Source organism: Coenobita brevimanus, chromosome 65 (assembly GCF_032717465.1).
Source record: "Coenobita brevimanus isolate Jiangsu-jjx chromosome 65, ASM3271746v2, whole genome shotgun sequence".
NCBI lineage: Eukaryota > Metazoa > Arthropoda > Malacostraca > Decapoda > Coenobitidae > Coenobita > Coenobita brevimanus.
This window is the reverse complement of record NC_137018.1, coordinates 37,302,530-37,319,902: the sequence shown is the minus strand read 5'-3', so window position 1 is coordinate 37,319,902 and position 17,373 is coordinate 37,302,530. Positions and strand designations below refer to the sequence as shown.

General features: G+C 41.3%; 1 protein-coding gene across 1 annotated transcript in view; it reads right to left on the bottom strand.

Moving 5' to 3' along the window:
- Nucleotides 1-17,373, bottom strand: part of ova (ovaries absent) — a 425,539-nt gene that overhangs the window by 90,259 nt on the left and 317,907 nt on the right. Inside the window, exon 7 of the mRNA XM_080276474.1 lies at nucleotides 2,831-2,991. Within this exon, the coding sequence (XP_080132600.1) occupies nucleotides 2,831-2,991 (161 nt within the window). The remainder of the gene's footprint in view (nucleotides 1-2,830; nucleotides 2,992-17,373) is intronic.

Genomic DNA, 17,373 nt, shown 5'->3' with positions numbered 1-17,373 from the left:
GTTCCTCGTGGATGGAAAGTTTAAGAAGCCTGTGTGTGAGTATGTGTGTATATGTGTGTGTGGTCACCAGGGCTTTGTTCCCGGGTGGTTTGCTGACAATTAACTGCATCATCTCCTTACTGGCCGCTGTCGTCAGCTTTCCTCAGTGTAACTTGCAAACTCATTTCCTTTTCCCAGGCTGGGACAGGGAAGGTTTGGAGCCAGCAGATCCAGTGTCTGGCCCTTGGCCTTTGATTGATACTGCTACTGTGAGTGAGGCAATAGGCAGGATGAGGGTGGGGAAGGCAGCAGGTGTGTCTGGGTTGACTGCCAAAATGCTGAAGGCCTCAGGCGATATAGGGGTGAGTTTAGTCACTGACCTGATAAATAGGATTATTTATGTGTGTGTTGTCCCAGATGATTGGCTGAAGAGTGTAATTGTAAATGTGTATAAAGGGAAGGGTGATGCCCTGGAAAGAGGAAATTATAGAGTTATGTATAAAGCTTCTAGATCAGATAATGAAGGTAATGGAGAGAGTTTTTGAAGGCATGATTAGAGAAAGAGTGAATATTGATGAGATGCAGTTTGGGTTTATGCCAGGTAGGGGGACCACTGATGCTATATTCATTGTTCGACAGCTTCAGGAAAAATATATTGGTAGGAGAAGGGATCTTCTTTTTGTTTTTGTTGATTTGGAAAAGGCCTTTGACAGAATCCCTAGAGAGGTGGTGAAGTGGGCAATGAGAAACCTTGGCTTGGAGGAGTGGCTGGTTAGGGTGGTTATGGCTATGTATGTGGGTGCTCACACCCAGGTAAGAGTGAATGGAGATTTGAGTGATGAGTTTTCCGTGAATGTTGGTGTGCATCAGGGGTCAGTCTTGAGTCCCATGTTGTTTATCATGGTACTTGAAGCCCTTTCACGTGACTTTAGAAACAGACTCCCGTGGGAGTTGTTGTATGCTGATGATTTGGTGTTGATTGCAGAGAACGAAAGGGAGGCGGAGGAAAGGTTTAGGAAGTGGAGAGATGGTATGAGGCAAGAGGGTTTAAGGGTAAATGCAGATAAAACTAAAGTGATGATATCTAGGGTTGGTGGCGGTACTGTCAAAGACGAGGGAGAGTGGCCATGTGCAGTTTGCCACAGGGGCGTGGGAAGTAATTCCATCTTGTGCGGTGTGTGTGATAAATGGGTGCATAAGAGATGTAGTGGTATCAGAGGTAGACTGTGAGATAATGCTGATTTTATGCATATGGCGTGTCAGGGTGAGCAGGTGGAGATTGTCAGACGTGAAAGGATTGAACTTGCTGGTGAATCTCTTGAGTGTGTGGAAGAGTTTTGTTATTTGGGAGACATGTTGTGTGCTGGAGGTGGGGCTGGAGCTAGCTCTGTGGCTAGGGTGAGAAGTGGTTGGAAGAAGTTCAGGGAGCTCTTGCCTCTCCTGACATTGAGAGGACTCTCCCTACGTGCTAAGGGGTCTTTGTATGCAGCATGTGTTAGGAGTGTAATGCTGTATGGTGGTGAGACCTGGCCAGTGAAGGAGAAAGATATTCGCCGGCTCAGACGTACAGAAATGACAATGATTGGGTGGATGTGCAGTGCATCCCTGCGTCCAAGGCCTGGAGGGGCTGGGTTTACGATGGAAGAGTTGAGAGGTAGGATGGGACTGGAGTGTATTGGTGTTGTGATGAGGAGAGGTAGATTCAGATGGTTTGGACATGTGGAGAGGATGGGGGATGATAATTGGGTGAAGAAGGTGAGAAGTGTTAATATTGGGGGTGGGGTTATGAGTGGTAGACCGAGAAAGACATGGGACGAGGTCATTAAGTGTGACCTCAGGGTTAAGGGACTGAACAGGGAGGCTGCAATGGATCGTGCAGCATAGAGAGCCGCCAACCATGCTTGCATGTGTCAACCAAGGCTGACACATGCAAGCACATTGGAGCCTTTAAAAACGAAAACGAAAACGGATATGAGTTAAACAGATGAATGCAGAATACTTGTAATTCCATACTTTAGAAGCTAGCATGCCCAAATGCCTCCCAATTATAACTGAGGCCAAGGCCAACATAACCAAGTATTAGGATGCAGTTGTGCTACATTGTTTTGTCTGTATCATTAACATATTCCCTGAAGTGTGACTTCTATTTACATTATGCCTTGTGTGGTCAGTATCTTTTGTGGATTCTGTACTTACTCAGAAGTCAATTTGTGGGACCACATCCCAAGTCTTCTTAGGTCTACCTTTTGGTGCTCTTCCCTTCGCATTCACAATTTTAAGACCTCTTCACCCAACTTCATCTTTCATTTTCCCCACAAGTTTGAACCATCTCCTTTATCCATTGTATACCCAATGCATTCAGTTCTAAGCTGAGCTCTCAGATGCTCATCTAAAATTCTGTCAATTGCCACACATGTTACACAAGGAAACACTGCACACCTATCTGACTATCCTCATGTTTGCAGACTGAAGCATCCTCCTACTTAACTGTCCAAGTTTCACTAACTTAAAGCACTGCATATCTCACACATGTAACAGACAATATTACCTCAACGATCACACAAAATGTCGAGAGGTGAGCGTTACTGATTAAAATTAGTATGTGTGAAACAATACATTTCACACACACACATTTGTGCAATATTGTAATGACTATCTGGATCCAAAGACACATGATTTATACAGTATCAACAGCTGTTCCTGCACCTCTTGTTTTACTATCACTTTCTGAGATACTTCACCTTTAGCTAACATCAATATACTGAAGTATATGACCACTCTCTAATGTCACTACAGTAACAACACTTTATCTTTGATCCAGCAATGTTGTGACCTTCACAATCACACTCACTTTCCAAGGGGTGATGAGAGGGGCACAGACTCATAGCGTGGGTACAGGGGTCCTGACAGCCGCCTGGGAGGGCTTGTAGGAGTTTTCTTTCGTGGAGAAGTGTAGGGAGCCAGACCAGTGTGCTCTGCAGGACGAAGCTTGAAATATGCTAAAAATGGAATCTGGGGGTGGAAAACACAGATCATTAATTTGTTAAAATTTTATAAACATGTAACAAAAATGTAACAGTAATTTAAATTCACCTTTTTCCTCACTGAAACATAAGTGTAATGAATCCTCAGACCACTATTCCATACACTACATATAATCAGTTTTGTCAGGCGACAATGATGACTTGGCTGATACTATTATAGTACCATGCAATGTCATATGGTGGTGTGATGGCTGAATGATGACAGTACATTGATCCCTTAGTTATCGCACAGAACTGGTACTGAACATGATGCATGATAATGTAATTGTTGAGATAACAAAACCACAGAAACTATGGGATTTATCCTAACTGGTACCAGGCACCCTAGGTGCAAGTCCAAATTTTCCATTTTAGCACAATCTAGATCCACTGCAAACATACATACTGTTAAGTTTCCGAAACACACATAGGCAGGGTCTGGTAAACAGAAGTTAATAATAAGGCCACAACAAGAAACATGTACCACAGAGAGACCTGGGATGGGCTTGAGGTAAGGAGTTCTGAGGCTTGGAAGGTAGAGAGTTAGTGATCTCCAGCATCTGGGACTAACTCCTCCAGTACAGACTCAACACTGAATCCCTTATGCCATCAGAAACCACAGATACTGCAGCAACATTTTCCAGAAATCAGCCCGGGTATGCAATATTGATGGCTGAGCTGAAAAATGCACCATAATGGCAGGAGTGTAGATTTTCATCTCACATGATAACAAAGACTGCTATAACCAAGGGATCACTGTAAAAGCCTGGCTCAAGAACAGCTGTGATCAACTGCAAGTGTTGTCAAAACAGTATGAAAATGCTAATTATAAATTCCCAGCACTATAATCAGCACAAACATTGATATACCAGTATTAAAAAAAAAAAAAAAAAAAATACTGTTAGACATAAGCATCATAAGCCTGAGACACTAAAGAGGGTTTTGCTGTCCATGATTTAGTTACAAAAATAAAAAAATAAAAAAATAAAAAATAAAACTGTACTGCATACATTACACATATTTCAACTATACTACTCCCAAGTACACTATCATTTTATCTAATACTCTGACAGCTATTATAATTACATGTATTCAATGTACAAAAGCCCAAAGAAGTGATGACCCAATTCCCAGTACCTTTTGCTCAGAAAGTGGTACTGTATCTGGCAACTGCCAAGGCCTAGTTGTATTTCCTATATTCCACACCAGAAAGAGCAGTAATTAGGTTACCTCCAAAGAGCACTATATAAGTGTTTTTACTGCTTATATCTCGCATTACGTGAGATGAAACCACAGTATACTAAATTTGAGGCTTATCCATATGAAAGAATGTGAAATGCACGGCCTATCACTCAACAGTTTCAGGGTTAAAATGTGGGGCAACACGTACTACTTATTTTACATCCTAACTCAACAATACTGAAGGAAAAATGTCCCATTAAATAAAATCCACAGATAGTAGTAATGGCAAAATCACGAGTGCCATCAAATAAAAAAAAAAAAAATAAACATCTAAAGATAATATTATATTCCACATTTACCACTCTATGTGGAATGATATTTACACAGGAAAACCCGTGAGCACTGTACACAAGATGGATCAACATGATACTACAGCCTATCAGTGCAAACAGATTATTGCTCTTTATTTGGCAAATATCGATATCCCGGCAGCTTAGCATCAAGTAGAGGACAGTTAACGGACAGATCAGCAATACCAAGAGAGGTACAACACAGAAAATTTGCCAAATGAAGACCCTCGTGGCACAACAAAAGACCAAGAGAGACAAATTATTGCAGGTACCCAAGGACAACCCTTAACCACCAGTGCTGCCATCAAGAAACAAATCAATCTGCCGATATTCAGGTAAGTTTGTGAAATCAGTGCAGTTATTGGGGAAAAGTTGGTCATTTTATTTACATGATGAAAATTCAACATGTAATAAAATATGTAGGGCAGTTTCATGAAAGAACTAAAGAGGGAGAGGATGAGTCAAAAGCAAGTGTGTGAAAATGGCGAGAACTAAAGACGAAAAGGATTATATAAAAAGGGGGGTGAAGCCAGAAATATAATTGGGGGGGGGGGGGGGGGATGATTGCCATGATGGGGTGAGTTGGGACAGTTTTGGGACATACTTGGCTGAGCTGGGACATACCACTTTTTAACTTAATACTGTATTTCATTTAGAGTAAAGAGACACTAATTTCAATATATTAGCTGATATATAATGTAGCACAAAAGTTATACAGTATTTATTTCTATTACCTTATATAAAATGCAATATCAAAATTAAATGAGCATTACTGCTCAAAAAACATAAAAAGAAACTTACATTTATCCAATTAATCAATCTGAAGTTCGTTTAGTTTTTGTTTAGTTTTTAAAGGGTCCAACATGCTTGATCCGTCAGTGGCTCTCCATGCTGCTTGATCTCTGGCAGCTTCCCTATTCAGTCCCTTATCCCTGAGGTCACACTCAGTGACCTTGTTCCAGGTCCTTTTTGGTCAAACTCTTGCAAACCTACCCCTAACATTAGCAATTATCATTTCTGCACCATTATCATCCCCATCCTCTCCACATGCCCAAACCATCTCAATCTACTCCTCCTCATCACAGCACCAATGCGCTCCAATCCCATCCTACCTCACAACTCTTCCATCATAAACCTAGCCCACCCACCCCACACCTCGCACATAAGGACGCACTGCACTATACATATTCCGTAGTTAAGAGTTCCACTAAGTTGCCTGTAGCTATTCATGCTGAAAAATTTCACTGAGAAATATGTTTTTTATAATCATGAAAGGCTTTGTCCACCTCTTGCATCGTAAAAGGTACAGTTCCTGCGCTAATAAGACAGGTCCACCAATGATATACTGCTGAAAATCATCGGTATACAGTATATCATCACAAACTGCCCAGTTGTATTTCTCAGTTCCTCTCTTTTCCAAAAATTTCATTGTACAACTTTTTTCCCTACTTTTAACACTATGCCAATATATGCTTTTTTGCCATAATCCACATCACAGTATTTTCTCTCTTTAGGGCATGCATGCAACCTGAAAATGAGAAATCTACTTGTTGATACCCAAAACCAACCATAAATATAGTAGACTATAAAATATTCATCATTCATTCATTGCCAGACACCGTGTATCCCAAACAGGGTGACCAAGGGCTTAGAGTTAATTGTTTTACAGGGAGGGGCACTAATCCTCCACCAACCCCACTTGACACGTAGGGAGAATATAGTAGTATATAATATAGTATTATATAATGCATGAGAAGTAGACTTTTCCTTGCAAAAATCACAAAAGAAATTGTTGTCCCAACTCACCCTTAAAAAAAAAAAAAAAAAAAAAAAAAAAAAAAAAAAAGGTGGGCGAGTCAGGACAATTGTCTATTAATCCTTTAGCACTGCTCTGCTGTAAAAATGCATTTTCTAGATAAATCACAAAAACTTATAACAACTGAAGATTTCACCCACCAAAAATAGACATTTAACTCTGAAGCTGACTGTGGGAGAGGAAAATTGGCAAAATATGTTTATTTTCAAAAATTTAATTCTACAAAGGTTAAAATGCTACCCTTTCATATTTGCACATTTTTCATGCATTATTCGCGGTTCTATAGAGAACTAGTATTAACAACATTTGTAAAGTTGGGGCAGGGCTATTGAATGGGCACCATAAATTGGAAATGTCTTGGCATTTGGCATTACAGTGTCAACTGTTCCAACTCACCCCATGTCTCACACTATCCCAACTCATCACACTTAGCACTAATGTCTATGAAAATCCATCGTCTGTTAAATACTTCACTTAGTTCAGTGATGATTAGTTTACTTCAGTGACGGTTGCCACACAGGGCACAGGCAGCTAAAGCCTGAAATATATCACAAGGAAAATCTTAAGCAATCATTGGCTTCCAGTTTGTGTGTGTACCTACACTTATGTAGAGCTCATGGTATGACATTATCAATTGTCATTATTACGGGCAGTAATAATATCCTCGACAATGTAATGCATTTGCTAAACATAAACTAACCTTTTAAAACTTGAACCTACGAAGTCCAATATACAGGTCTCCCTCGTTTTACGCTGTATCGTTTTACGATATTTCGCATTTATGATCCTTATTCTATAGTACCAAGTGTTCATTTTACAATTGAGCTCCCTCGCATTTACGATTGGACATATGGAAATCCCGTGCTCACAGGCAGATCAGCTGAGAGTTGCATGGCATACCTGCCCAAACCTCCACCTCCACCTCCACCACCTCTCATTCTCCTGATTCATCCACCCCTGCCACCCAAACCTCCACCACCCCTGCTTCCTCCCTCTCCACCTCTTGTGTTGACGAGTGATGGGCTTTGGCCCAGGATGTCTCCTAGCATCAGAGGAGACATTAAAGCATTACGTCCTCCAGCCTCGGGGGGGACCGACTAAGGTTGGACGGAGCTACAGTACAGTAGGAGGGTACATAACAGTACATTACAGTACAGTACAGCTGTATTTCATGTTGTTTTTGCTATTTCATGTCTTTATTTTTGCAAATGTACATACATATGTGATTCAGATGCACTACAATACATAAAACATCATCATTATTATTGCATATTAGATCACTTGTATGGGTCTTGGGTTTCTTATACATGAGTCCAGGAATGCATGCCTATTTTTCCCATTAAACCTTAATTTTGCTTTACGATATTTTGGTTTACGATTGCCTTTCTAGGAACGCATACCATTCGTAAAATGAGGGAGACCTGTACTTGACTGCTGCGGTTGCTTCCGATTCATAATAAAGTGATCCAGGGAAACCCACAGAAAACGTCTTTTCACTTCTCGTCAAAGTACAGCGTGCAAGTAGCGTAATTAGCAAGTTGTATGGACTGGTTACTGGTGCAACACAATCTGATGAGAGTTGACTGATGACAGATGGTGCACGCGGGTGATGAGCGAGTGACACTCAGCTGATGGCTGGTAAATGTTGCCACGATAGTTTATTTTTCTTGCCAGTTCTGCCACATGTAGGCCTACATGCCCACAGGTACTCCTAACTAGTTAATTACATAAACCTATTAGTAGTGGAGTTTCCTGTTTTGAAGATAATGTGTCATAAGGTACGTTAAAAAAAAAAAGGAAAATTTCGCAGAGTAGCACATGTTTCTTGCTTCCTTTCCTGCCTCCTCTCCTGACCCAACCATGCACCAACAGCTCCCCGTGCACAGATTCGAATATCTGTCGTGCACCTTTTTTTTTTTTTTATGTGTCCGACTCTGGGCAAAGGCTTCAGGGCCTATATCTCGGGGGCAGTAGCCTATCCCAAGGCCCAGTAGTCCTCCTACACCTCCACATATCACCACTTCGGCGCTAACACCGACCGTCCATATTGAATACATGCTAGGGCTGTCTCATACAGGACTGGTGTATTGGTATTAGCGGGGGTATTTTTACGACATGTCGGCGGGTCATCTGGTAGATCAGGAAAGTCTGCTTTTAATGAAATTAAAATCCTTAAACTGTTCCCTGCCCCAGCCGGGATTCGAACCTGGGTCCATCAGGACTGCAGGCCGCCTCTCTACCGATTCAGCCACCGCCTCCCCCAAGTAAAGTAAGTCTTAAAAAGTATATGTGTGTACAAGACTTTTCACTCAGAATTTAATACTTTTTCTGTTCTCCAAATATGTGACATACCGAGTATTACACTCTGGACTAAACAAGTCTATTCTCCAACACACGTGGAAATTTCGAGTGGGCCCTGGGCCCCAGTGGCCCCCACCCTGGCTGCACCACAGGTGACAAAGATGAACACATCCACCCATGTCCACACCATGATAATGACTGACTTACATAAAGCCTGGCATGCAGTGTTGCCAAAGGAAAAAATCATAGAAATCTGCTAGGTTGGTCTAAAAAAAAAAAAGGTGAAAATCTGCCAGACTGTGGTATATTAACCCCTTCTTTACCGAAAATGTGTTTTGATGTACTGTACTCCCGTACATCGCCTATAAACACCCGTGAGACACCGGAACCGCTACCGTGGTATGCTGGTACACCCTCTAGTGAATGGCAGCTTATAGGCCTCAGGGTAGCCCGGTAAGGCTGTTTCTGAGGACCTCATGTTAGCAACAGCTCTGTGTTTTGACAACAAAGACTGTGACGAAGTTCTGACGAATTCTGACATCATAAGATACGTCATGACTGAGTTGCAGTAGCACCAATGGCTTGCTCACTCATCTGTGATGTAACCTCTTTTAGACCAATCATTATTTTATTTATAATTTCTACTACAGATATTGTACTACATTTTCTGCTGACATACGGCAAAATTTACACCCCTTGGCCTGCTTGAGAGACAATCAGTTACCACGCACTTAACCACGAGAGAGGGTGTACAGGATATTTTTCTCTCATGCGTCTCTGGCAGATTCCGATAGTGATGAGTTTTTTCCTCGTGAGGATACTTATTTAGATGTATCAGATGATGATGCAGCAGTGTCTGATGTGTCAGTAGATGACTGTGATCCTGAAAATGATAGCGAGGTTGATGTGAGTGAGGAGGAGGAGGAAATGAGTAGCGAGCTTAGTGACGCTGCACTCTCAGCAACAAGTGGGTCAAGGTAGCCATCACCATCACGTGTGTTCACACACTTCATGCTCAGCTTACAAGGTAAATAAATAAGCCATCCATCTATGCAGGACATTATTTTCAAGCCAGTTTGTACAGTAGTTACCTGGGTAACTACTTCAGCATAAGATATGTAAACTTATGTACCGTAATGATTTATTTTATAATCTTTTTTTATTACCAACATCATGCGGGGTTTATGTGATCATCAGTATACAAACAAATCACAAAGAGTGAATAGTTTCGACGTGCAAAAGAATATACACTAACTCTCACAATACGGGAGGGGGAGCTATCAGGTCGGTATGGGGGGTAAACGTAGTGTTTACATTCGGGGGAGGAATCAGTAAAGAAGAGGTTAAGGAAAAAAATGCCAGACAGGGCTTTAAAAGAATGCCATATATACAGATAATATTTAAATTTTTACCAGCTACATTGCTTTTAAAACCTCTAAATTTAGTGGGAAAATTGCTACATTAGTAACCCTGCTGGCATGAGTTGTGACCACTGAGCTCTGTAATATGGAGAGGCTATCTCACAGCGAGCGTGTAACTTTGGCCGCCACATTGAAACACCTGCACTCGTTGCCTCCACCATGGAAATGCAATTGGATCACTGTTCTTAGGCTGCTGTTTCTGTTTCGCTGTTGCTTACATAAGCTAAACAGTTGGCCATGGCACTATATTTTCCAAATTCATGGGCTGATTGCAAAAGGCATAGGTGTGGTGTAGTGCATAAACAACATCAGCACCACCCTGGGCCCCTGGCAGCGGTTACACAAACTACGCGGTGCTACCCATGAGAAAGCCTCTCCATACTATAAAGCTCAGTGGTCATGATGACGAGTGAAAACCTGTCAGCTTTCGCTTTATATCTAATTATTGTTATTGACCTAAAAAAAACATAAACACTAAACTTAACTAATATTTTCACAAGATTAGTTTTTTTTTTTTTTACACCACGACTAATGTTTGCACAGCAGGCAAAGACTGTTTCCGTCTCGTAACCCCCGATCAAGTGAACGTTGCCAGACCCAGGGAGTCTGTCTGTCAAACTTAAAGAAAGTGAGACATCACTTGTTTGGGCAATCGTACACAAATTGAATGTTAAAATCTTGCTGTCTTCCTGTGGAGGTTATTTTAAATCACAATCTCTTGTTCTAAGGGTATTATTTTAAAATCTCAATTTATTGCTGAAGAGATCAGACTGGCAATAAATATGATCAAATCTAATGATATAAAGTCAAATCCAAAATGTTTTTCTATTTATAAACAGCAAAACTTCATTCTGTCATCTTCCCACCCACTTCTTCTTTTCCACCTATACTCACACAGCCAAAGTCAGTATAGTACTATGTTCTGACTGTGTGTGTGTGTGTGTGTGTGTGTGTGTGTGTGTGTGTGTGTGTTTTGGTGGAATGGTTGAGGGACAGCCAATGAGTAAATTTACTGTTTTTTTTAACAATATCTGGAAGGTCAAGGTCACAACCCTACATCAAAGTCTGGCTTTGTAAAATCAACATACACAATCTTCTGCTAATTTTGATTAAAGCTAGGGAAAAAGACTGCAGGTATGGCAAGGGGAGAAATAGCGTTCCCCTGAGCTAGATCCTGTATTGGATCATATAGCCCTGCTAGGTTACATGAACACGCTACCACTCCAGGCACAGCAGTCCCGGGCGAGGCTCGAGGATGGCAAGAGGATAGTGTTTAATTGGAGTCATCACGAATTCTAGTTCATGGCCTAGCCCGCCAGGTGTCTATAGTGTAGCTTCCGGCCAGAAAATTGAAAATATGGACAACCTGAACTATCCATATATATGTATATATTTTACATATTTCTGACAAACATATTTTTCTCATTTATTTTCTGTTTAACATGTAATACATATGCAGTATTGTGCGATATCTGCAAGTGCTTCTTTGTCCTTGTGGTCGTTGTGATATCTGCAAGTGCTTCTTTGTCTTTATGGTCGTTGTTGAGCGCGTTCGTCTTGGGATATCAGCCCCTCTCCCAGTGACGACTCAGAGAGATGCCTGGAACCACTATCTGACTCACTTCTTCTTCATTTCTGCAACATTCACGGCCTTTCCTCTAACTTTTGCTATGTTGAGTGCCACCTCTCCTCCTCTAAGCCTCACCTTCTTTCCCTAACTAAGACTCAGCTGTCTGAGGCAACTGACAGCAAACCCTTTTCTGTATCCTCCTATTCTATACTCATTTAAAAGCCAAAGGTAGCTGTTGTGTACAGTATATATAGGCAATGACTTATCTTGCTCTCGTGTTCCTGAACTTGATTCTTCTAAATTCTCTACACTCTGGCTTCGGTTTTCCTGTCATTTTCTGACTTAATATATTTGCACTGTTTACTTATCCCCTAATTCTATTATAAAAAATTAGTCGACTATCTTACTTCTACGATGGAACACATTCTATCCATTTCTCCTTTCTCTGAAATCCCCATACTAGGAGATTTCAATGTTCACCACCACCTTTGGCTCTCCTCTCCTTTCACTGATCCACCTGGTGAACATGCCTACACCTTTTCTATCCTTAATGACCTTGAGCAACTTGTACAGCACCCTACCCATATCTCAGATTGCCTTGGAGAGAGCTCCAACATACTTGATCTCGTCCTTACGACTAATCCTTCTGCTTATGCTGTTAATCTTTTCTCTCCGTTGGGCTCCTCTGATCACAACCTCATCACCTTAACCTGTCCTATCGCCCCGGTACGGCCTGTGGACCCTTCAAAGAAACGTCGTCTGTGGCACTTTGGAGCTGCGGATTGGGAGGCCCTCAGGCAGTACTTCTTTGATTTTCCATGGAATGATTATCGCTTCCATGGCCGGGGGCCATCTGAGTGTACCTTGCGCATTACGGAGGTTATTCTCTCGGGCTTGAAAGCATGCATTCATTTCTTATATCCTTTGACTACTGCAAGAAAGCCTTGGTTTAATCATGCTTGTTCTAATGCTGACCACAACAAGGAGAGGGCACCCTGAATCACACCTTTTACACGTTTCTGCTCAAACTCATGCCAAGTCTGTTCTTTGCTCTGCTAAAAATAATTTCATCCGTACTACATGCTCTCAACTCTTCAACTCGAATTCTTCTTGCTCCTTTTGGCGCCTTGCCAAAAACCTTTCTAACAACTTTACCTTATCATCCTTCCCTCCTCTTTTCTACTCTGATGACTCTGTAGCTATTTCTTCTACTGATAAAGCAGATCTCTTCCCACAGACTTTCTCCTCCAATTCCACCTTAGATGATTCCGGTGCTGTTCCTCCATCACTCCCCCCTCTGACTTCCTCATGGCTGACATTAAAATTTCTTCAGCTGATGTATTTTCTGCCATCACAGGCCTCAATACTAACAAGGCATATGGGCCTGATGGAGTTCCTCCTGTTGTTCTTAAGAACTGTGCTTCTGCGCCTACACCCTGTATAGGTAAACGCTTTCGCCTTTGTCTATCAACCTGTACCTTTCCTTCTTGCTGGAAGTTTGTTCTCATTCAGCCAGTCTCAAAGAAGGGTGACCATTCCTAACTCTCTAACTATTGTCCAACTCCTTTAACATCCTGTACCTCAAAAGTTTTTGAGTCAGTTCTTAAAAGAAAAATTTTAAAGCATCTTTCCTATCACAACCTTCTTTCTGATCGTCAGTATGGGTTCCGTCAAGGACGCTCCACTGGCGATCATCTCACCTACCTTTCAGACTTCTGGTCATCCTCCTTTCAGGACTCTGGCTTAAGCTTTGCTATTGCACTTGACATCTCAAAGGCTATCGATCGAATCTGGCATAAATCTTTAATATCCAAACTGCCCTCTTACGTTTTCTATCCTTCTATCTGTGCCTTCATCTCTATCTTCCTTTCTGGTCGTTCTATAGCCGCTGTTGTAGACGGCCATCGTTCTTCTCCTAGATCAATCAACAGTGGTGTTCCTCAGGGCTCTGTCCTATCACCAACTCATCCTTTTATTCATCAGTGACCTAAGCTGTACATCTACCCCTATCCACTCATACGCTGATGACTCCACCCTTCACCTTTCCATTCGGTTCCCGCAACGCCCATCCCAGCAGTTACTTCAACAAACAAGGGATGAGGCTATGGCACACCTAATGTCTGACTTGGCTCGTATCTCTGACTGGGGTAAAAATAATCTTGTTGTTTTTAATGCATCAAAGACTCAGTTCTTACATCTGTCAACCCGACAAAATCTTCCACAGGTGTACCCACTAATGTTTAATAATATTCAGCTTAATTCCACATCATCCTTGAATATGCTTGGGGTTTCATTCACACAGGACTTATCTTGGAAAGATCATACTACATCTCTTGTAAAATATGCTTCAAAGAGATTAGGTGTGCTAAGCCAACTCTGTTCCTTCTTTACCCCTGCACAATTGTTGACTCTATACACGGGTTTTATCCATCCCCGTGAGGAGTACAACTCTCATGTGTGGAGAGGTTCCCCACATACAGCTCGTCTCAATTGGGTGGAATCAAATGCTTTTCGTCTCATTGACTCTCCTCCTCTTACTGGCTCCCTTCAACCTCTGTCTCTTCGCCGCACTGTTGCATCTTTATCTCTTTTCTATAGCTACTTCAATGGTCATTGCTCCTCTGAACTGTCTGCTTGCATCCCTCTACCTCTACGACGGGTGTGTAGCATCCGTCTAGCCAACTCTGTTCCTTCTTTACCCCTGCACAATTGTTGACTCTATACACGGGTTTTATCCATCCCTGTGAGGAGTACAACTCTCATGTATGGAGAGGTTCCCCACATACAGCTCGTCTCAATTGGGTGGAATCAAATGCTTTTCGTCTCATTGACTCTCCTCCTCTTACTGGCTCCCTTCAACCTCTGTCTCTTCGCCGCACTGTTGCATCTTTATCTCTTTTCTATAGCTACTTCAATGGTCATTGCTCCTCTGAACTGTCTGCTTGCATCCCTCTACCTCTATGACGGGTGTGTAGCATCCGTCTAGCAGTAAACTCTCATCCCTTTTCTGTCCAACTCTCTAATGCAAGAGTTAACCTTTACTCCCAGTCCTTCATTTATGCAACAGGTGAACTCTGGAACTGTCTCCCTCTGTCTGTATTTCCTGCTTCCTATGATCTCCAGTCTTTCAATTGCAGTGTGTCCAGGTATCTCGAAATGATCAAATCTTGAATTTAGCTCTCATATTTTGTTTTTCTCTTGGAGGGAACAGGTATTGCAGGCTCATGGCCTTTGGTTCCTTCTTCCTCACACACACACACACAAAATCAGTACCATACATACTTCATTCATTTTTCTTTAAATCCAGCAGCAGCAGCATTCAATGAATTTGTCCAAGTATTTCATTGCAGTACGTTCCATTACATGGCATTCATCTCCTAATCTTAATAACACCATATGTAGCATCTCACACTTATACCGAAATATGTTTCCCGGCTTGAACAAAAACAAAGCCAGCCCAGCTGACCGACCCCAGGTGTCGTCTGCTATGCTGACAGTATCTGCATGCTATCTCAAGTATTGTGCCATTTATCAAACATTTTATGAAATACATGTCTCAGGAAGAAGGTTGGATGTCTTTCTGACCTATAGATAATTATAAGTCGACATATATATATATATATATATATATATATATATATATATATACAGTATACATATATGTTGTTAGGTGGGAGCGCTCACCATCCACTCACTCGATGTACTGCTGCTCTCGGGTGTCTGCCCTTTCCTCTCTTCCATCCTTCTTTCCTTCCATCCACTTTTGTCTTTCTATCCTTCATTCTTTCCTTGTCCTTCTGCCTACTGGTGACTTTACACTCCCCCTTCTGTCTTTCTTTCCTTCATTCTTTCCTTTTCCTTCTGCCTGTGGGTGACTGTACACTGAGTGACAAGCCAAATGGTTTCCTGTACACCAGGAAACCATGTACAGTACTATGCTGGGTGGTAACCATATAACCAAATTTTGGCACCTGGTGGTTTAGTGGGTCATTATTGCGCTCCAGTTGGATTGAACCGGTGAAGGTTTATATCCAAGGGATGGTTGGGGTTTATTGCTCATGTAATGCCACTCAGGGATGAGTGACATTGGTCACTCTCAGCTTAAATGTCGAGACCAACTGCCTAGCCCCAGGCTCCTATGCTCCTCTTGGGGCAATGTAGGATTGGATAATGGATGGATGGATGGATGGATGGATGGATATATATATATATATATATATATGTACAGTATGTATATATTTAGATAGATAAATAGATAGATGGATAGATATATGTACAGTATGTTAAAGGCAGATTGTAAACCGGTCATTTCGTGAATTAAGGTTTATGTTAATTTAGGTTAGGTTGATCTAAGATAAGGTTAGTTTAGGTTTGGTTAGGTTAGATTAATTTTGGCTAAAGAGAAGGGAATGGTAAATTCCAGCATGTTACTCTGTGCATAAGACACTGGCTGCATGATTCATCCTGTGCAGTATTGAGCCAAATTCGTTTGAAAAATGGACTGTTGCACAGCTTAAGCAACACTTAAGACACAGATCAGTGCCTCAATCGTGATATAGTAAAGGAAAACTAATACAATTAGTAAGAAACTCTTGAACATCCCGATATACTGGATCAAGTTGAGCCAACTGATGGCAAGAATGTACTGCAGATGAATCAAGACGGCCTGTTTGTGTTAATGGAAAATTATCGGTATTCCCAGATCCTTAATTATTAACAAACTGGGATGATAACCCATTTCCTATCCAGTCAGTAAAATGTCTTGAGCATATTGCATGGAATCCCGTGGCCTTCCATCCTACTGTTTACATTACATCCGTGACTTAGCCCTACAATGATAATAGTGCACCTGGCAGCGTGACGGGCATCTGCATAAAGATGCCAAAGATTTCTCATTTCATATCTTGACCAATATATACCAATATTCAAAGACAGTGACATGTGTTTATATTACCATTTACAATCTTACCATAGTTTCTGGGTACATAATACGTCACTTTAGTAACCACTAGCTGTTCTGGAATGTGTGAATAGGCCCTAAATTGGTATTTGTTAAATATCCATACAAATTTTGCAGTATTCACATAAGGATGACGTGCTTTTATTTATATTTGATACTGCATCTTTATATATATGATGAATAATGAAAATTACTTTCAAGTATAATTTAAGCTAAGGAACATGAAAAATAAAAATCCGCAACTGATTACTCTTTCCCAGCCCTTGTCCCCATTTTCTGAGAACGACACTATGGACACCTGGCGGGCTAGACCACGAACTAGAAATCGTGATGACTCTAACTATGAAAACAATCAAAAGTCAAGGTCACAGGGTAAGGTCAAAGTTCAACATGGGTGTGCTTTGTTAACAAAATGTCAGATTTTGTCTGATTTTAATTAAACCTGGTGAAGCGTTAACAGTCAGTTTTGGAGTAAATCTACTTTTTTTTTGTGTGAACAAAAGATCAAAGCCTAAGGTTAATTTGAACTGTTTTATCTGATTTAGACCAAATTTTGTGGTAGGGTTGCAGGTAGGATTTGATTTTGAGAACTATCAAAGAACAAGGCCATACAGAAAAGTCAAATGCCCTTGGTATATAGGTTAAGGGTCAGGTAAAACAAAAGAATTCCAAAAAAAAAAAAAAAAAAAGAGTCAGAGATTGAGGTCCCAGTGAAACGTATAATTCGATTCGTGTGTCTGTGTGTGAACAAAATAGCTAAAACTGTTCTGA